At 53.7% G+C, this 21,663-nt stretch overlaps 1 protein-coding gene across 1 annotated transcript; it reads right to left on the reverse strand.

Annotated features, from left to right (window-relative positions):
- Positions 1–3,970: 3,970 nt before the first annotated feature.
- On the reverse strand, positions 3,971–21,249 carry SNRNP40 (small nuclear ribonucleoprotein U5 subunit 40). Its single transcript, XM_054292454.1, has 10 exons — positions 21,028–21,249; positions 19,829–19,958; positions 18,440–18,533; positions 16,793–16,958; positions 15,059–15,181; positions 12,619–12,739; positions 11,305–11,387; positions 10,458–10,519; positions 6,714–6,817; positions 3,971–4,362 (listed from the first exon to the last, which is right to left on the reverse strand). Exons 1-10 carry the CDS (start codon positions 21,247–21,249, stop codon positions 4,313–4,315), a joined length of 1,155 nt encoding a protein of 384 aa, XP_054148429.1. The 3' UTR covers positions 3,971–4,312.
- Between the last annotated feature and the right edge of the window lie 414 nt (positions 21,250–21,663).

A 21,663-nucleotide genomic window follows, 5' to 3' on the forward strand; every position in this document is an offset into this window, starting at 1 on the left:
GCTGGGACTAGTAAGAACAGAGGGACTGGCCCCAAATCCCCCTGGATGCTGTTGAGAACAAGTGGAAATGGAGGAAACTGGACCCAAATACCCCTAGGTGCATCTGGGACTAGTAGGAACAGAGAGGACTGCCCCCAAATCCCCTCAGGTGCAGCTGGGAACCAGTGGGAATAGGGAGATTGGCCCTGAATCCTCCTGGATGCTGCTGGGAACCAGGGGGAACAGGGGGGACTGGCCCCAAATCCCCCTTAATGCTATTGAGAATCAGTGGAAATGGGGGAAACTGGCCCCAAATCCCTCTGGATTTTCTGCTACCCAGCACAGGGCATTGTCCTGTCCCCAAGGGGTGGTGGCAGTGCTGGCCCTGGCACTTCTGGGTGATCAGTGCCAGCTCTCCAAGGTGGGTTCCAGCCCTCCAGGGTGAGTTCCAGCTCTCCATGGTGGATTCCAGCCTTCCAAGTTGGGTTCCAGCTCTCCAAGGTGGGTTCCAGCCCTCCGTGATGGGTTACAGCTCTCCATGGTGTGTTCCAGCTCTCCATGGTGTGTTCCAGCTCTCCAAGTTGGGTTCCAGCCCTCCAAGTTGGGTTCCAGCTCTCCGAGTTGGGTTCCACCTCTCCAAGGTGGGTTACAGCTCTCCAAGTTGGGCTCCAGCCCTCCAAGGTGGCTTCCAACTTCTCCCAGACCAACTTCCCTCCCTCCCAGGGGCTGGGACAGCGACTCAAGGTCCCAGGGGTGGGCATCGTCCAGCCCTGGCTGCAATGAGCACTGAAACCTTGAGCTCCCCACCCTGTGTCCCTCCTCACTGCCACCAGGAACAAAGGGTTAATTCCTCATTATGAATTATTGTTTAATTCCTTGGCACTGGGAATGGTCACAGAGCTGGGATGGGCACAGGGCCCTGAGCTGGGTGGTCAGTGCTGGGGGCAGTGTGCCAGGGGCAGCTGGGCATGGGCAGGGAGTGCCCACAGGGCTGCCCAGCTCTGCTCTGTCCATCCAGGGTGTGGCTCTGTCCATTCAGGGTGTGGCTCTGTCCATCCTGGTCTGGCTCTGTCTGTCCAGGCCTGGCTCTGTCTGTCCAGGTCTGGTTCCATCCATCCTGGTCAGGCTGTGTCCATCCAGGTCTGCTCCTGTTTGTCCAGGTCAGGCTCTGTCTGTCCAGCCCTGCTCTGTCCATCCAGGCTGGGCTCTGTCCATCCAGGTCACCTCTGTCCATCCAGCCCTGCTCTGTCCGTCCAGCCCTGCTCTGTCCGTCCAGGTCAGGTTCTGTCCATCCAGCCCTGCTCTGTCTGTCCAGCCCTGCTCTGTCTGTCCAGCCCTGCTCTGTCCATCCAGGTCAGGCTCTGTCTGTCCAGCCCTTCTCTGTCCATCCAGCCCTGCTCTGTCCATCCAGCCCTGCTCTGTCTGTCCAGCCCTGCTCTGTCCATCCAGGTCAGGCTCTGTCTGTCCAGCCCTTCTCTGTCCATCCAGCCCTGCTCTGTCCATCCAGCCCTGCTCTGTCTGTCCAGCCCTGCTCTGTCCATCCAGGTCAGGCTCTGTCTGTCCAGCCCTGCTCTGTCTGTCCAGCCCTGCTCTGTCCATCCAGGTCTCTCTCCCATCCCTCTGCTCAGGGATTTCCCCTTAATCCGGATCAGTTCCCGATCTGGGTCACAGCTCTGTGTCCCTCATGCCCAGGCCAGGGGGGTGTCTGGGCACAGGGGGTGACACCCAGGGTGACACCCAGGGACCCCAGGCTGGGCTGTGGATCCATCCACCCCCCCTGCCTGGCACCAGCAGCCCCAGGACTGCCCAGGACTCAGGGCAGGGGAACAGTGATGCCCCTCCTTCAGTTCCCTGCTGGTTCCTGGGGTGGGAATTAGGAACAAAACCCTTTTTTGGCTCCTTTAAAGAAGCAGGACCTGGTTAGGCACAGGATTGCTGTCACAGATCAGTCCCAAGGGTCCTCTCCCCTCTGGCACTTGGGTATAGCTCCCAATAAACCCATAAACCCTTGGGATTATAACAGGCCCTAATTAAACCCTAAATCTGTGGGACAGAGGAAGGGGCTCAGTCCTTCCTGGCACTAAAAACCCCCTAAAATAATAAAGTAAATTAATAATATATATGTATAATAAAATAAAACAATAAATTAACAAATCACAAGAAAAAATAAAATAAAATAAAACATAAATTAATAATAAGAAATAATAAAATAATAAATAAAAGTAAATAAAAAAGTAATAAAAGTAAGTAAAATTTTAAAAAGTAAATAAAATAACCCTCCTGTGCCTCCAGCCCTGCCTGCCCCTCTCCAGGGAGGGCTTTGTCTGCCTGGAGCTGCACACCCATTGGGATCTGGAGATGGCTCTGCCCGAGCAGCACCTCCCTGAGGGCTCCTGTCACTCATCCACTGAGGGCAGGGACCATGGGACAGCCCAGGGGACCAGGGACAGCTCCAGGGACAGCCCCAGGGTTGCAGCAGCCATTTCCATGGGATCCTGCCTGCCATTCCCCCGGGGGCCAGGGGAACAATGCGGGCAGCTGCCAGGAGCTGGAGAACCCTCCCTGGACTTGGGAGAGGGGCTGGGGACAAGGATGGAGGGACAGGAGCCAGGGAATGGCTGCCAGTGCCAGAGGGCAGGGCTGGATGGGATCTTGGCAATTGGGAATTGTTCCCTGGCAGGGTGGGCAGGGGCTGGGCTGGAATTGCCAGAGCAGCTGTGGCTGCCCCTGGAGCCCTGGCAGTGCCCAAGGCCAGGCTGGGCATTGGGGCTGGCAGCACCTGGCACAGTGGCAGGTGGCCCTGCCCTGCAATCAGCTGCCATTGAAGATCCCTTCCCACCCAAACCACTCTGGCATTCACATTCCTGAACCAAGGATGGAAACCAGCACCAAAACCCATTGCAGCAAATGGAGAAAGGAAAGGAAAGAATGATTTCCTGGCTGGTTGCAGGTGCCCCCAGTGCCATTTGCCACAGGGGGTTTGTAGCCTGGCAAGGGCTGGTTAGAGAGGTTTGGGCTGTGCCAGGGTGCCCAGAGCAGCTGTGGCTGCCCCTGGAGCCCTGGCAGTGCCCAAGGCCAGGCTGGAGCACCTGGGACAGTGGGAGGTGTCCCTGCCATGGCAAGGATGGCACTGGATGGGATTTCAGGTCCCTTCCAGCCCAAACCACTCCATGAGTTTGGTGATTCCACCAATAATTCCATCATTCCACCTCAATGATTCCCCTGGTTATCTACAGGTGAGGACCTGAATTTAAAACTGGAGAACAGAAAAGTAACCAGAGAGTCTCAGGTTGGAAATGGGGGTTTGTGTCCTATCCCTATCTGATGGGGCAGTTCTCTGCTGTTCTTGGGGCAGTTCTCTTGATCTCTCCCACAGCCAACCCTCCCTCCAGGAGATCTCTGCTCTCCATGGCCACTGAGTGTCCCTGCAGGGCTGATCCAATTCCAGCATCCCATGGGGAGATGCTGCGCCCAGGGCAGGAGCCGAGCATTCCTACCTGGATCCAATCTGAGCCTGGCACAGCACAGCAGCCTTTGCCCCCTGCATTGCCAGAGGAGCAGCTTTCTGCTGCCCTGCATTGCCAGAGGGAGCCCAGGCCCATCTGCAGCAGCCCTGGAGCTGCAGAGGAAAACTCCCCCCTTGTGCAGGATCCCTGCTGCAGCAGAGCCACAGCTGGCACTGCAGGAGGGCTGAGCCCCCCTGGCATGGGGCTGTGCCACCAGCCTGAGCCACAGCGTGCCAGGGCCTGCTCACACTCTGGCAGGGTTTGTTTGCACTATTGCATTTGTATTTTTTATTTCCCTAATAAAAAACTGTTATTCCTGCTCCCATATCTTTACCTAAGAGCCCCTTAATTTCAAATTTATGACAATTCAGAGGGAGGGGAGTTACATTTTCCATTCCAAGGGAAGCTCCTGCCTTCCTCAGCAGACACCTGTCCAAACCAAGACACAGAGCAACAAACCCCAGGCACTGAGCTGTGTAAAAAAAAGCCATTTATTGCAGTTTTAACTGTATCAAAAAACCTCCAAAGAAAACAGGACAGGGATATACAGGCCACGTGTGGAACTGAACCAAAAGTTCTCAATTTCAAGGGATCTGGAGAAGGGTTTCACTGTCAGTTGCACAGACAGAACGAAATTCCTTTGAAATCCAAGTTTTCCTGCCTCCCAAGGAAAGGGGAGGTGGAAAAAGCTGCCCAGTGAGATGTGGGGAGGGGACAGCCTGCACTGGGCTGTCACACCGAGCTCTGTCACCTGCTGCACTGGGAGGGGAAGCACCCAGCTCCTGCCAGGGCAGCACCCAGGCACAGATCCTGCAGCTCCTGGGGCATCACTGGATCTCCCCCATGTAGAGCCTTTTGTCACTGGATGCAGACAGAACTGAGGGGCAAGGAAAGAAAGGAATAAAGAAATTAAAACAACATACAAATTAAAACAGAATATAAAAACTAAAATAGAATACAAAAATATAAAATATAAAAATTAAATAAAAAATTAAAATAGAATATAAAAACTGAAATAGAATATAAAAATTAGAATATATAAAATGAAATAGAATGTAAAAATTAAAATAGAATACAAAAACTGAAATAGAATATCAAAATTAAAATATGAAAACTGAAATAAATACAAAAATTCAAATACAAAAACTGCAATACAATAAAAAATTAAAATGGAATATAAACACTGAAAAAGAAAACAAAAATTAGAATATAGAAATTGACATAGAATGCAAAAATGACCCCAGTGGTTTGAGACCTCCCTGAGGACACAGCCCAAACTCCTCATTTTTTTGCAAGCCAGGTCTCAGCTGCTTCCCAAGGCAGCCATGAACAGCTCTGTGTCACCGAGCCCTGGCTCTGCCAGCTCCTGGTGCCACTAGAGGGCACATCTGGCCAGGAAAGTGTCCCCAGGATAGCATTCCCTGGGAGCAGGGAAAACCCAATGGCTCCCAGCTCCCACCGGCCCTGAGTCACCCTGAGCCACAGCCAGGGGATCCTTGAGCTTGGGGAACGCCCCCGAGAGCATCAAACCCAATTGCCAGCCTGGCACCAGCCCAGGGTCACCCCTGCCCAGCAGTGCCACATCCCCAGGTGCCCTGAACACCTCCAGGGATGGGGACTCCACCAGCAGGGCTGGACACTGGTCAGAAGGGCAACACTCTGATGTCTTTGTGGAATTGTAAAATCATCAGGGCTGGAAAATCCCTCTGAGATCATCGAGTCCAACCTTTAACCCAGCCCCGTCCATGTCCCCAAGTGCCACATCCATAGGACTTCTAAATCCCTCCAGGGATGGGGATCCACCCCTGCCAGGCTGGACACCCTTTCCATGGAGAATTCTTCCCAAAAATCCCCCCTGAGCCTGCCCTGGCCCAGCCTGAGGCCGTTCCCTCTGCTCCTGTCCCTGTTCCCTGGAGCACAGCCCAACCCCCCCGGCTGTGCCCTCCTGGCAGGAGCTGTGCAGAGCCACAAGGGCCCCTGAGCCTCCTTTGCTCCAGGCTGAGCCCCTGCCCAGCTCCCTCAGCCCCTCCTGGGGCTCCAGACCCTTCCTCTCTTCAGGGAATTCCCAAGAATGACCCAGAAGACACCAGCAGTGGTTTCATCCCTGTCCAGGAGAGCCCTGGGGGTTTCTGCACCAATTCCCAGCCCCGTGTTTGGCTGCCTGTGCAGGTGAGAATCCTGCAGGGATTTATGGATTAACATCACCAGGAGCTCCCAGCCAGCAGCTGCATGGCTCAATGGGTTTTTAATAAGAGTTTTTAAATTGTTATTTGTGATTGATAGGCCAAGAGGAGCTGAGCACAGGATCCCACACCCAGAGAGGAGCTGGCTCTGGTCCCCCAGCACAGCCCCAGCCCAGCAGAGCTGAGGGTACCCAGAGCTCCCTGCCCCTTGCTTTGCCTTTGGGGGTGACTGCTGGGAATTTTTGGCTGCTGACCAGGCCAAGGGGAGCATTTCCATGGAAACCCAGCACCCTGCAGTCCTGCCCAGCCCAGGAGATGGGAATGGAGCCCGGTCCCAGCTTCAGATGGCTCTGAAAAGTCACCTGAGCTTTGCATCAGGCATCTCCGAGTGTGGTGCCACCTCCAGAACAGAGCCCAAACCAACTGCAGCCAGAGCTTCCTTTGGTGGGATTTTGAGAAGGAATTCCTCCCTGGCAGGGTGGGCAGGGGCTGGGCTGGAATTGCCAGAGCAGCTGTGGCTGCCCCTGGAGCCCTGGCAGTGTCCAAGTCAGGTTGGAGCACCCTGGGACAGAGAAAGGTGTCCCTGCCATGGCAGGGGTGGCACTGGGTGGGATTTAAGGTCTGTCCCAACCCAAACCATTCTGGGATTGTGATTTTGTGATTCTCTGATTTGCTTCCTACAGCTTTTGGGGCAGTTTTGACCCCCCAGGCTCCCAGGTGATCCATGTCCTGATGGAATCACCACACATGGTTATACCCCTGGCATCCCAGCCATTCCAAACCTGTTCCTCATGGCCCCTGGGAAGGCAGGACAAGCTCTGGGCAGTGACAGCCCCCAAGAGCAACCATGCTGCCCTCTGGCTGTCCCCAGCCCAGTCCCAGAGTCCCTGTGCTCAGCCCAGGGTGCCCCCACCCAACTGGGGATGAGCAAACCAGGCTCTGCCACCCCTAAATCTGATAATTAGCAATTCTGAGGTCACTCCCCAGAGGATCAGCAGATCAGTGAGCCCTGGAGCTGCTGCCCTGGCAGGGGGGGAGCACTTACTGATGGGTTCCTCAGGGTGGAAGGCCAGCTCATTGACAGAGCCAGCATGGCCAGGCAGCTTGTACAGGATCCTCCTGGAGGTGGTGTCCCACACGTACACAAACCTGCAACACAGAGTTCCAGATTGCAAGGCAAGATGTTTTCAATTACCATCTGTATGGCAGATTACCTTTGTCAAGTGGGCAGTTTGCATTATCCCTCTCTTTGAGTGACCACATTCACACCTCCCTGGGAGGGGACCCCTGCTGATAACAGCTATTGAATGTCCCTGCATGGCTGATAAGAACTACAGCATCCCATTGGGAGATGGGAGCCCAGAGGGAGGAGCCAAGCATTCCTACCCGGACAGAATCTGGAGATTCTGGAACACCAGCACGGCTTCTGCACTGGATTGCCCAGAGGAACAGCAGCTGCCTCTGCCCCTGGATCTTCAGAGGCAGAGACTGCACCTTTCTCCAGGATCTCTGCTCCAGCAGAAGCAGCCCTGACACTGCAGGAGGGCTGAGCCACAATTCCAATGGCACTGCTGCCAACAGCCTGACCCACAGGGTGTCAGCTTGGGTTCTGACTCTGGCAGTGTTGGTTTAGTTCACTGCATTGTTTATTGCATCCTTTTATTTTCTTCTCTATTAAAGAACTGTTATTTCCTGCTCCCATATTTTTGCCTGAGAGCCCCTTAATTTAAAATTTATAGCAATTCAGAGGAGTAAAGAGAGTTTACATTCTTCATTTCAAGAGAGGCTCCTGCATTCCTTAGCAGACACCTGTCATTCCAAACCAAGATATAGAGTCCTGCTGAGGGCAGGCACGGGCCAAGCAAAATGCCTGTGCCCCCAGGTGGTTGTGTCACCCTGATTTTTTAAGATTTTCTAAGCCTTCTGATGTTCACATTCTTGTAACAAACTTTTTCACACACTTTCTGTAAATAACTCATTGTTTTGCATTCTTTTATGGAGGAAGAGAAATTTGATGGCCTGTTGGTTTGTTCAGTGTCATTGGAGAGGTGGCACTGTTGTCACAGACATCTTTTCATGAAAAATCCTTTCCGTAGGATTTTTCCTCCTGCAAAGCTGAGAGGCCTCAGGAACAAAATGTAAACATTGATTATCTGCTGCTGTGGAATGCAACAGGTGCATCTGTGATTGGTCTCATGTGGTTGTTTCTAATTAATGGCAAATCACAGTGAGCTGGCTTGGACAGAGAGCTGAGACATCAACCTTTGTTATCATTCTTTCCTTTTCTATTCTTAGCCAGCCTTCTGATGAAATAATTTCTTCTATTCTTTTAGTATAGTTTTAATGAAATATATATCATAAAATAATAAATCAGCCTTCTGAAACATGGAGTCAGGTCCTCGTCTCTTCCCTCAACCTGAGACCCCTGTGAACACTGTCACAGCACTGTCACTTTTGGAAATCTGTAAATGTTGGAGTCAGAAAATAACCCTCCCTTTTCTCCACCTTGGGAGCAGCAGGGTGTGCTTGTGCTGTTTTGTGTCCCATAGTGACAGCTCTGCAGCTGGAATGATCTTTGTGAGGATAAACAGGAACCTCCCAGGAGAAAAATGGAAAAATGCTGCTCTGACAGGCCCAGGAGAGGAGAGGCTGAGCAGGGAGGAGTCAAAAGTGGCAAAAACCTCCCTGCCAGCAGTGCCCCTCACCCCTCAGGGCACAGAGATGGATTGGAAAGCTGTGAGACCAAAGAAATCCTTGATAGTGCAGGGACAGGGAGCAAAGCAGCGCTGGGAATGGGGAGGAGGGGTCTCACCCTCCCAAAGAGCCTCACACACTCTGTGCACATCCAGCATGCCCTGGGCTGGCAGTGAGGAGCCCAGAGCCCCCAGCCCCTGCTGCACTGCAATCCTTGCCTGCCAGCAGCTCTAAGCAGGGATCTCTTCCTGCTGTGCCACATGAGGCACTCACCAGCGTTTATTAGGGAGTGATGGGATCGTGCTGAGCCCTTTGATCACCCTCTGCCAGGCCTCACCCACTGCTGGCTCCTGCCTGAGCCCCTGCCCGGGTTGAGAATCCCCAGGATCCTCCCCTGGGGGCACCAGGCACAGCTCAGCTTTCACACTTAAAAACAGTTTCAGAGTCAGGGAAACTGAGCCCAAAATCCCAGTGTGTGCTGTGGGGAGCTCTGCTGGGACCTGCCCCAGGAGCTGCCAGAGCCCTGAGCTCCAGCAGCACCTGCAGAAAGAACCAAAAGTGACCCAAACTCCAGGAAAACCTGCCCAGTACAGGGCTCAGCCTGGCTACAGGGATCCAGGCAGGAGCTGCTCTCCCAGGGCAGGGATTGCTGCTCTCCAAGGAAGGAGCTGCTCTCCCAGGGTAGGGATTGCTGCTCTCCCAAAACAGGAGCTGCTCTCCCCCCCAGGGCAGGAATCCCTGCTTCCCCAAGGCAGGAGCTGTTCTCCAAAGACAGGAACTTCTGCTCTCCCAGGGTAGGATTCCTGCTCTCCATGGCAGGAATTGCTGCTCTTCCCCCCAGGGCAGGGATTGCTGCTCCCCACAAGGCAGGAATTGCTGCTCTCTCCCTCAGGGCAGGAATTGCTCTCCCAAGGCGGGAACTTCTGCTCTCTCCAGGGCAGGAGCTGTTCTCCCACCCAGGGCAGGAATTGCTGCTCTCCACTCCAGGGCAGGAATCCTTGCTCTCCTCAGGGCAGGAGCTGCTCTCCCTCCAAGGCAGAAGCTGCTCTCCCAGGGCAGGGATTCCTGCTCTCAAAGGCAGGAATTGCTCCTCTCCCCACCAGGGCAGGAATCCCTGCTTCCCCAGGTAGGAATTGCTGCTAACCCAAGGCAGGAATTGCTGCTCTCCCCACCAGGGCAGGGATTGCTGCCCTATCCCCCAGGGCAAGAGCTGCTCTCTCCCAAAGCAGGAGCTGTTCTCCCCAGGTAGAGATTGCTGCTCTCCCAGGGCAGGAATTGCTCCTGTTCCCCCCAGGGCAGGGATCCTTGCTCTCCCCAGGCAGGAATTCTCCCTCCCCACTCAGAGCCCAGCAGGGCTGGGGGCAGTCACAGCCCCAGCTCATGCTGGGACAGCTGCCCCACTAAATCTGGATAAGGAGAGCTCAAGTTCTGCCTCTGTGCTATCAGAAGCTCATTAATCAGGTGATTACTGCTGCTCCATGGCCTGGCCCCTGGCCTGCAGGAATTCCTGTCTCCTTGGCATTGGATTTGGGCCTGGATTTGCTCCAGGGGACATTGGTGTCCTTCACAGGGACCTTCAGACCCTGCTCTGCTTCCTCCCTCTGCCCTTTCACTCCTCAGCTCACTTTACAGAATCTTTCATTTACAAGTCTGAGATGTGCCAATTGATTTTTTTCTCCTTAATTAAAGGAGGAGCCATTAATGATCTCTGGAATCCCACCAGGCAGGGATTTAACTGGGATTTGTGCTCCTCACCCTCCAACCCCACACACAGCCCTGCTCAAAGACCCCCCAAGCTTCTGCCAGGACACCCAGGGGTCCAAGCCAGTGGCAAAGATGTCCCTGTCACCTGCTGGGGATCCTGTGGTGGGACAGGGCAGAGCCTCAGCCAGCTTTTGACAATAATAACCAGATTTTACAACACTCAGATGATCCTCCACAGAGCCCAAAGCAGCAGAAACACATCCCTGAGGAAATGAGGAAAACTCCCTGAGGGCTGTTTGGGATTTCCCACCTCTACACAAAGCCCTGAGCCTGCAGAATGCTGCAAATCCATCAGGGGCTGCTGGGAACACAGGAATGCAGTGGCACTCACCTGTCAGCAGAGCCCCCTGCAATTTTGCTGCCATCTGGGGACCAGGAGCACCTCAGAAGGTTCTAAAACAAAAGAACATGCACAGACATATTTAGTTTCCCCCTTTTCCTTGAACTCAAATCACCATGAGACTTTAACCAGCACCACTTTAATGATCTCCCTTGGAAGATGAGATGGTAATTACAGATTTTATTTTATTGCTGGAAACAGCCAGTGCCTTGTTATTTTACACAAAGTAGATGGTAAGTGTAGAAAACACTTCATTTACAACTAATTACAAATGAACTGAGCAAAGAAATCTTGTTACTGAGGCTTTAATTGGAAGCCACTTTGTGGATTCATCTTTCTTTGAGTTCTTATTAAAGCCTTTCTGGCCTAAGCTTGAATTGAAAAAAAAACAATTTAGAGGAAAGTTGATAGCAGAGGGAATTGAACAAGGAGTGGAGCACACTCAGACCTGAACAAGGAGTGGAGCACACTCAGACCTGAACAAGGAGTGGAGCACACTCAGACCTGAACAAGGAGTGGAGCACACTCAGACCTGAACAAGGAGTGGAGCACACTCAGAACTGAACAAGGAGTGGAGCACACTCAGACCTGAACAAGGAGTGGAGCACACTCAGACCTGAACAAGGAGTGGAGCACACTCAGAACTGAACAAGGAGTGGAGCACACTCAGACCTGAACAAGGAGTGGAGCACACTCAGAACTGAACAAGGAGTGGAGCACACTCAGACCTGAACAAGGAGTGGAGCACACTCAGAACTGAACAAGGAGTGGAGCACACTCAGAACTGAACAAGGAGTGGAGCACACTCAGAACTGAACAAGGAGTGGAGCACACTCACCTTCTCAAAATTATGGACATTTCCCTGGAAGATCTTCACACATCTCTCCTTGGGGGCAAAGGGCCTCACGTCCCAGATCCGAACTGCAGCAGAGGGAGGGACAGAGGCTGAGGGGGACAGGGACAGGGACAGGCAGCCCTGGCAAAGCCCTCGTGCCCAGGACAGGCTCCCTGACCCCTCATTCCCCACAGGCCATGGGGAACCAGCAGCTTCCCCTGCAGGAGGCTTTGCAATGTGGAAACACAAAAACTCCCCAAGCTGCCATCCCAAAATGGAACCCAGCTCCTCACAGGAGGCTTTTCCTCACCCTGCCACGTCCCATGAGCCCTGGTGGGCTCAGCCTCACTGAGGGACACAGGGACAGCAGGGTGGCAGCTGGGCTGTCACTCCTGCTGAGGGGACACAGCCAGGTCACCTTGACACGAGCCAGAGTGCACAGATCACCTGTGCCATGGCTCTTGTCCCCAATGTCCTGCAGGATAACCTGTGCCATTGCTCTTGTCACCAAATCCTGCAGGATAACCTGTGCCATGGCTCTTGTCCCCAGTGTCCTGCAGCAGCTGGACTGTCACTCCTGCTGAGGGGACAAATATGTGCCATGGCTCTTGTTCCCAATGTCCTCAAGGAGTTGGGCTGTCACTCCTGCTAAGGGGACAAATCTGCACCATGGCTCTTGTCCCCAGTGTCCTGCAGGATAACCTGTGCCATGGCTCTTGTCCCTGGTGTCCTGCAGTAGCTGGGCTGTCACTCCTGCTCAGGGGACAAACCTGTGACATGGCTCTTGTCCCCAGGCCCTGCATGACACCCTGTGCCATGGCTCTTGTCCCCAGTGTCCTCCAGGATAACCTCTGCCATCGCTCTCATTCTCAATGTCCTGCAGGGGCTGGGCTGTCACTCCTTCTGAGGGGACAAACATGTGCCATGGCTCTTGTCCCCAGTGTCCTCCAGGACTGAGCTGTCACTCCTGCCAATGGGACAAATCTGTGCCATGGCTCTTGTCCCCAATGTCTTATAGCAGCTGGGCTGTCACTCCTGCTGAGGGGACAAATCTGTGACATTGCTCTTGTCCCCAGCCCCTGCAGCATAACCTGAGCCATGGCTCTTGTCCCCAGGCCCTGCAGGACAACCTGTGCCAGGCTCTTGTCCCCAGTTCCCTCCCAGCTGGGACAAACCCCCTGAGGCAGCTGCTCTCCCCTCAAGGACCCAAATTCAGGGTTCAGCTCTGGAGCCCAGCTCCCTGCAGCCCAGTTCAGCTCAGCTCAGCTGTGCCAGGATGAGCAGGCAGAGGTGTCCCTGGAGCTCAGCAGGCTGTACCTGTGTTGTCCATGGCGTTGGAGAGCAGGTAGGAGCCCTCAGAGCTGAGGCTCAGGCCCGTCACCGAGTCGGCGTGGCCCCGCATGGTGTAGGTGAGCTTGTTCTGCCGCAGGTCCCACACCTGGCACACAGACTCATAAAAACATAAACCACAAACACAGAAACACACTGACACACACACACAAACACACTAACACACACAGCCAGCAGTGCTGGAGATTGATGGGTGTCACAGACATATCTTATGGAAAATCCTTTCGTTGGGATTTTTTTCTCCTGACAAGCTGAGAGGCCTCAGAAATGAAATGCAAAAAATGATTATCTGCTGCTGTGGAATGCAACAGGTGCATCTGGGATTGGTCTCATGGGGTTGTTTTTAATTAATGGCCAATCACAGCCCAGCTGTCTCAGGCTCTCTGGTCAGTCACAAGGTTTGTTACCATTCCATTCCTTTCAAGCCTTCTGATGAAATCCTTTCTTCTATTCTTTTAGTATAGTTTTAATATATCAATTTCATAGTATAGTACAGTATAGTATAGTACAATATAATATAATATAATATAATATAATATAATATAATATAATATAATATATCAGCCTTCTGAAACACGGAATCAAGATTCTCATCTCTTCCCTCATCCTGGGACCCCTGTGAACACCACCACAGAGGGGAGTTGTAGGAAAATGGGATTTGTGCCTTAGATTGGTAACTGATGTGTTCAAAGTCCAAGGAGTTACAGGGCAGCAACCCCACACACACGGCCCAGGGAATGGCTGCCAGTGCCAGAGGGCAGGGCTGGATGGGATCTTGGCAATTGGGAATTGTTCCCTGGCAGGGTGGGCAGGGGCTGGGCTGGAATTGCCAGAGCAGCTGTGGCTGCCCCTGGAGCCCTGGCAGTGCCCAAGGCCAGGCTGCACATTGGGGCTGGCAGCACCTGGCACAGTGGCAGGTGGCCCTGCCATGGCAGGGGTGGCACTGGGTGGGGTTTCATCCTTTCCATCCAAAGCACTCCATGATGCTATGGAAGCATGAGGCTGGAAGTTTATGGGTTTCTAGAAAGACGGAATTTGCCTTTCAGAACATTTCTAAGTGGATCTGTTCAATCTCCAAGGAGTTCAACGCCAGCAGCCCCAGGCCTGCAGAATTCCTCCTGAAGTGGCCCCAAAATCCCCAAATGCCCCTGGCAAGGAGCAGGAACTCCCCAGTTCCCATTTCCAGGCTGCTCTTCCCAAAGAAGGGCAGTGGGAGCAGCTCTGGTGGCAGTGTCACACCAAGCTCTGCCTGTGACAGGCTGGGGACAGCTCTGGAAGGCTGATGACAGCTCTGATGGCAGTGCCACAGTGAACTCTGCCTGTGACAGGCTGGGGACAGTTGTGGTGGCAGTGCCACACTGAGCACTGGCTATGACAAGCTGGGGACAGCTCTGGCAGGCTGATGACAGCTCTGGTGGCAGTGCCACAGTGAACTCTGCCTGTGACAGGCTGGGGACAGTGCTGGTGGCAGTGCCATATGGAGCTCTGGTTGTGACAGGCCGGGGACAGGTTGGAGCAGGGGCTGATGACAGCTCTGGTGGCAGTGCCACAGTGAACTCTGCCTGTGACAGGCTGGGGACAGTGCTGGTGGCAGTGCCATATGGAGCTCTGGCTGTGACAGGCCGGGGACAGGTTGGAGCAGGGGCTGATGACAGCTCTGGTGGCAGCGCCACAAGAGCTCTGGCTGTGACAGGCTAAGGACAGCTCTGGTGGCAGTGCCACACTGGGCACTGGCTGTGACAGGCTGGGGACAGCTCTGGTGGCAGTACCACACTGGGCACTGGCTGTGACAGGCTGGGGACAGCTCTGGCAGGCTGAGAACAGCTCTGGTGGCAGTGCCACACCAAGCTGTGGCTGTGACAAGATGGAGACAGGCTGGTGAGGGGCTGATGACAGCTCTGGTGGCAGTGTCACACTGAGCTCTGCCTGTGACAGGTTGGGGACAGCTCTGTCAGGCTAAGGGCAGTTTTGGTGGCAGTGTCACACTGAGCTCTGCCTGTGACAGGTTGGGGACAGTCTGAGCCCTGCAGCCCCAGGGCAATCAGCTGAATGAACGCTGAGCTCACTGGTAAATGAGAACTTTCCACAGCATCAGGTGCCAGGGCAGCTGCCAACTGGGCCAGAGGGCACACAGGGGACGTCACCACGTCCTCCTCAGCTTACCTCACACATGGCTCTGGCCCAGGCTGCCAGCACTGCCAGCATTCCAGCCTGGCTCTGCAGTGACAGCAGTGCTGGGACACCCGAGTGCCACGCTGTCCCTGCCAGGCTGTCACAGCTCCCTGTCACTTTACTGGCCCTGTACCACCAGTACAGGGTTGGGGATGTAAAATTCAGCAGGAGGCACCCACAGCTGTCCTTGACCAACACAAGGTGTGACAGGAGGAAAAGGGACACAGGGTCCTACCTTGATGTCATTGTCGATGCCTCCAGAGATGATCTGGTCACTGGTGTCATTGAAGGTGACAGCCAGGACCTGGTAGGTGTTCTGGAATGTCTGCACAGCAGCTTTTTTCCTGATGTCCCACAGCTGGAAAGAAATGTGGCACTTGTAAGAGGTGGGCACAGATATTTAACAACAAAATCAAAGCAGAGATATTGGCAGAGACTCAGCCTGTTCTCTTGAAATCCCTTTGTGGGTCTCATAAACAACATCAGATCTGGAGATCTTTATAAAAAACATTGAATTTGCTGTGTCTGGAGCACAGGAATGAAGGGAAGGAAGAAGAGGCCAGCAGAGATTTCAGGAGAGGGAAAAAGGAGCCAGTACATGAGAATACAGGAGAAAGAAGAAGGGGCTAGCCCAGATTTCAGGAAGAGTTCTCATGCTCTGCTAATCCAGAAAGAAACTCTGGTCTCTGATTTTCTGTCCAGAAAGAATTCCTGGGGCACCTGCAGGGATGGGCACTGCAAAGCTCCCTGGGCAGCCCCTGGCAAGGCCTGAGCCCCCTTTGCATGGGGAAATTGCTGCTGTGCCCACCCTGAGCTGCCCTGGCCCAGCCTGAGGCCGTTCCCTCTGCTCCTGTCCCTGTTCCCTGGAGCACAGCCCGACCCCCCCAGCTGTCCCTTGTCAGACTACTTTTATGAAAATCCTTTCTTTAGGATTTTTCTCCAGAGAAGTTGAGAGGCCTCGGAGACAAAATGTAAACATTGATTATCTGCTGCTGTGGAATGCAACAGGTGCATCTGGGATTGGTCTCACGTGGTTGTTTCTAATTAATGGCCAATCACAGTCAGCTGGCTCGGACAGAGAAACAGAGCCTTTGTCATTCATTCCTTTCTATTCTAAGCTTAGCCAGCCTTCTGAGATGAAAGCTTTTCTTCTATTATTTTAGTATAGTTTTAATGTAATATATATGATAAAATAATAAATCAGCCTTCTGAACCTGGAGTCAGATCCTCATCTCTTCCCTCATCCTCAGACCCCTGTGAGCACCATCACAGTCTCCTCCTCCTTTCAGGGACTTGAGCAGAAAAATCCCAGCTGAGCAGCTCAACCTTCCCCACCCCCATGAGAAGTACAAAAAAAAAGAGAGCAGTGAAATTTGCTGTCACATTTTTGACTCTGAACTCAGAGTGATAACAAAATGAGTAAGAAAAAGCTGAATTCAGCTCAGATAAATGGGAAGATCCTAAAACTTTTCCACCTTTTTTCTGCAGGTTTTGCCCAGGGCACATATGTGGGGCATTCATATTTTCTGGAAAAATCCCCTTGCCCAGGATTTTTCTCCTGGGAAGCTGAGAAGCCTCAGAGAAAAGGAAAACAATTCTTGTCTCATTTGCTTCTCCTGTGCAGTGCTCATGTGGAATGTGTTAGGAGATTGTTTACCCACAGGTGATTGTTCCATTGCATTCTGCTGGGAGTTGTTTTCACTCTTTGGCCAATCAGGGCCAAGCTGTGTCAGGACTCTGGAGAGAGTCACGAGTTTTCATTGTTATCTTTTTAGCATTTCGTACTTACTAAATCCTTTCTGTATTCTTTAGTATAGTTTAGTAGGGCATATAATATAATATAATATAATATAATATAATATAATATAATATAATATAATATAATAATAAATTAGCCTTCTGGGAACATGGAGTCAGATCCATCATTCCTGCCTTTGTCAGGGCACCCCCAAACCCAGCATACACTGACCTTGACAGTGCCATCGTCGCTGCCGGTGCAGACGAGCTGGGGTCCCCTCCGGGCAGGGTAGCAGGAGTTGACAAAGGACGTGTGGCCCTTGAGCCTCTTGACCCTCTCTCCTGTCTCGCTGTCCCACACAGCCACGGTTTTGTCCGTGGATGCTGAGAAGAGCATGCTGCAGGCAACAACCACAGTGAGGGCTCTGCTCCCTTCCCATCTCTCCTCACCCCTGTCCTGGATTGCCAAGCAAATTGTTTCTCTTTGCCATCTGCATGGCAGCTGTCTCCTGTTCAGTGGGCAGCTTTCCTTATCTCTTCCACACCCACTCCTCCTGCTGATAACAGCTATTGAACGTCCCTGCATGGCTGATAAGAACTACAGCATCCCATTGGGAGATGGGAGCCCAGAGGGAGGAGCCAAGCATTCCTACCCGGATAGAATCTGGAGATTCTGGAACACCAGCACGGCTTCTGCACTGGATTGCCCAGAGGAACAGCAGCTGCCTCTGCCCCTGGATCTTCAGAGGCAGAGACTGCACCTTTCTCCAGGATCCCTGCTCCAGCAGAACCAGCCCTGACACTGCAGGAGGGCTGAGCCACAATTCCAATGGGACTGCTGCCAACAGCCTGACCCACAGGGTGTCAGGTTGGGTTCTGACTCTGGCAGTGTTGGTTTAGTTCACTGCATTGTTTACTTTATCCTTTTATTTTCTTCCCTATTAAAGATCTGTTATTTCTTGCTCCCATATCTTCTGCCTGAGAGCCCCTCAATTTAAAATTTATAGCAATTCAGAGGGAGAGGGTTTGCATTTTCCATTTCAGGGCAGGCACCTGCCTTTGCAGACACCTGGCTTTCCAAACTAAGACAAAAAGTAACCAGAGGGAGAAGAACCTTTCCCTTTGGTGTTTTGGAGGAGCCTGAAACACTGACTGACACTGGAACAGCTGCACAGACAAACTCCCCTCAATCCCTGCTGGAAATTGGTTTTCTTCCTCCTCAAGGAGCATTGGGGATAAGCACAGCTCAGCAAAGCTCTGCAGTGATGGTGGAACAGCCTTTTAAATTAACCAGTATCTCATTTGGTCTCTCTCCCGCTCCCCTGTGACCCAACATAAACTTCCCTCTGCTCCCCAAAACTGCATCAATGACACTGGGGGGTCACAGCTGCCCACAGATCCTTTGCCCACACTACAAGGACTTGGTGTTCATGGACTGAGCAAGGGCAACAATCCCAGAATCACTGAGGTGGGAAAAGAGAAGAACATTAAGTCCAAGCTGTGCCTGATCCCCACCTTGTCCCCAGCCCAGAGCTCTGAGTGCCACCTCCAGGAATTGCTGGGGCACCTGCAGGGATGGGCACTGCAAAGCTCCCTGGGCAGCCCCTGGCAAGGCCTGAGCCCCCTTTGCATGGGGAAATTCCTGCTGTGCCCACCCTGAGCCTGCCCTGGCCCAGCCTGAGGCCGTTCCCTCTGCTCCTGTCCCTGTTCCCTGGAGCACAGCCCGACCCCCCCGGCTGTGCCCTCCTGGCAGGAGCTGTGCAGAGCCACAAGGGCCCCTGAGCCTCCTTTGCTCCAGGCTGAGCCCCTGCCCAGCTCCCTCAGCCCCTCCTGGGGCTCCAGCTCTGTTTCCTGAGCAGCACAGAGCCCCTGCCCTCACCTGCCATCCGTGTTGTAGTGCAGCTCCATGACAGCCCCGCTGTGTCCCTTCAGGGTGGCAAAGTTGTCACAGTCCCCGTAGACGTTCCAGAGCACTGGGGGACAGCAAGCGAGGACAGGTGAGCACAGGAAAGGCACAGCAACAGCCTGTGCTGTGCATGGAGCTGATCTTTGGGGCTCAGCAAAGTGCAGGATGGACCATCCCCAGTCCATCCCAGCTGGGACATTCACAGCAGGGACAAAGCATCAGGTGAGCCCCAGGGTACAGGAGATTCAGGGATCTTGATAAGGTGAATTTATTAAGAAAAAATATAATCTTTGCTTCAGCAAGCCTAAGCACCAAAACCTGCATTTCTGCAGACCTCTGGAAGCATCAAAACCTGCATTTCTGCAGACCTCTGGGACCCGTGTGACAGGGACACAGGGCTGTCACAGCCCGCCCCAGCTGTGGGAGATGGAAAGACAGAAAATGCCACAGACACTGAAGGGTTTGATTTGCAGCCTTGGAAGGAGCTTGGATTGATGTGAAAATAAAGTATGCAGACATTGAATAGAAAATGCATAAACTTATGTTTTTATAGTTATAAATAAGAATATGCCTTGAGTAAGTGAGAAACTGTACTGATAAAATGGTGAAAGGTTTATAATGCAAGGGTGTAATTGTATAGAATGATTTAAATTATTCTATACAATTACACCCTTAAATTGTAAACCTATAGCTTACCATCTTATCAGCTATGACCTCTTATAGCAAAGATTATGATTTTTTAGATGTTATAACAGAAGTTTATGTGTGTACATGCAATAACAGCCTATTGGTTAAAGTATATTATAAATTAAATTATTCTATACAATTACACCCTTACATTGTAAACCTATAGCTTACCACCTTATCAGCTATAACCTCTTATAGCAAAGATTATAATTTTTTACATGTTATAACAGAAGTATATGTGTGTACATGAATTACAGCCTATTGGTTAAAGTATCTGCATTGCAGTAAAAGTAAGGAAAGGTGACAGGTCAGAAAATCAAAACATTCTCTCTGGTGCCTGTCCATAAGATTAGGAAGTTATTTACTGTCCTGCAACAAAGAATTTGTGACTATCCTGAGCTATGGTCACTGCCTGCTGTCTCAAAACCTCCCAGCCTCTGGGGCTGATGTTTATTTAAACAATAAGTGGGTTTTAACCTGATTTTAGTCCCATCCTTTCAATTAATGCAACGACAATAACACCACAAGGCACATTTCCAGCCCCAGCAGGATGGCACCTGCCACAGGAGCTGGGAAAAGCCTCCTGGGGAAGCAATTCACAAGCAGGAGCAGGGGAGGATGAGCTGAAACCCCTCAGCAGCAGGGCCTGAGCCTGGGGACAGCAGTGCCACTCACAGATGAGCCTGTCGAAGCCAGCTGAGGCCAGGGTGTTGCCATTGGGGTGGAACTTGCAGCAGTAAACCTCCCCCTCGTGTCCTGAGAGCAGCATGATGGGGGCCTGCAGCGAGGAGCAGCGCGGGGGGCCCTGGGGAACAAAGGGGACACCGTGAGGGACAAGGGACAAGGGCAGGGGATGGCCAGGCTGCCACCCCTGCTGAGCATCTTTACTTTCCCACCAGAATTCCAGAATCCCAGCATTACTGAGGCTAGAAAAGAGCTCCAAGGTCACCAAGTCCATCCTGTGCCTGATCCCCACTTTGTCCCCAGCCCGGAGCTCTGAGTGCCACATTCAGGAATTCCTTGGGCATCTCCAGGGATGGGCACTGCAAACCTCCCTGGGCAGCCCCTGCCAAGGCCTGAGCCCCCTGTCCATGCAGAAATTTCCCCCCAATATGCAAAAATGGGATTTTAAGGATTTTCAGGGCTCCTTTTCTGTTGTTGGTGTGAGGGGTTTGGAGCTGTGGGGAACAGAAAATGTTCCCTGCCAGAAGGGGCTGGGGCAGGGACACCTCTGCTGCTGGGCTTGCATTGGATGGATATTCCCTTGTGGGAAAAGCCTTTGGGATTCTGGTGTTCAGGATCCAGAGATGAGGTGGGCAAAGAGCTGCAAGGACATCGAGTCCCAGCTGATCCCACCTTGTCCCCAGCCCAGAGCTCTGAGTGCCACCTCCAGGGATTGCTGGGGCACCTGCAGGGATGGGCACTGCAAAGCTCCCTGGGCAGCCCCTGGCAAGGCCTGAGCCCCCTTTGCATGGGGAAATTGCTGCTGTGCCCACCCTGAGCCTGCCCTGGCCCAGCCTGAGGCCGTTCCCTCTGCTCCTGTCCCTGTTCCCTGGAGCACAGCCCGACCCCCCCGGCTGTGCCCTCCTGGCAGGAGCTGTGCAGAGCCACAAGGGCCCCTGAGCCTCCTTTGCTCCAGGCTGAGCCCCTGCCCAGCTCCCTCAGCCCCTCCTGGGTCCCCAGCCCGTTCCCCATTCCCCGGACCCGCTCCGAGGGTCCCAGAACCGCACTCAGCACCAGAGGTGCCTCAGCAATGGCCAGCTCCAACCCCCTCGTGGCCCTTCCCTCCTCACGGAGCCGCCCCTGCCCCTCTCCCCTCAGCTCTCCATCCCTCCCGGATCTCCTCCCACCCTCCCCTCACGGTCCCCGGTTACCGCCTGCAGCAGAGCCCCGGCCGCCGGCTGCCCCCCTGCACCGCCCGTGCCCGGCGCCCCCGGCAGGTCATGGCGGGGCCGCTTGGCGGGCACGGGGACGAGCGGGAGGTCGGGGCCTGGCGCGGGGGCGGCTCCGGGAGCGGCGGGGCCCGGGGGGGCGCCGGGCGCGGGGCCGGGGCCAGGCCCGGGGCCCGGGACCTTCCGCTTCTGCTGCTCGATCATGGCGGCCGCCGGGCCCCGCCCCCCGTGCCCCATTGGCTGCCGGCGCCGCGCCCGCCGCGCTGATTGGCGGAGCGCCCTGGATGTCCCACCCCCCGACGCAGTGCCGGCACGCCGAGGATAGAGCAGGGAGCGCGGCGCCTTCTGGCGCGCCTCGCTCTGATTGGTGGAGAGCTGGCGCTGGGTTGCATGGGTAACGCTGATTGGTTGTGGGGTGCGACACGGAAACATTGTGCGCTGTGATTGGCGGGGAGCGCGGCCTCTCATCGTGAGGGGTTATGGCGGGGGTGGCTAAAGCAATGGCGGCTGAGGCGATGGCGCTGCGCTGGTGTCGCTGCCGCCGGCACTGACGAACCCTCACCGGTCTGGGGGCTGCGGGAACAGCCGTGTTGTCCTACCGCACTGGTCCGGGTCAGT

This window comes from Melozone crissalis, unplaced genomic scaffold, assembly GCF_028551555.1.
Source record: "Melozone crissalis strain CALT ecotype California unplaced genomic scaffold, PUWL_Pcris_2 ptg000111l_1, whole genome shotgun sequence".
Lineage (NCBI taxonomy): Eukaryota > Metazoa > Chordata > Aves > Passeriformes > Passerellidae > Melozone > Melozone crissalis.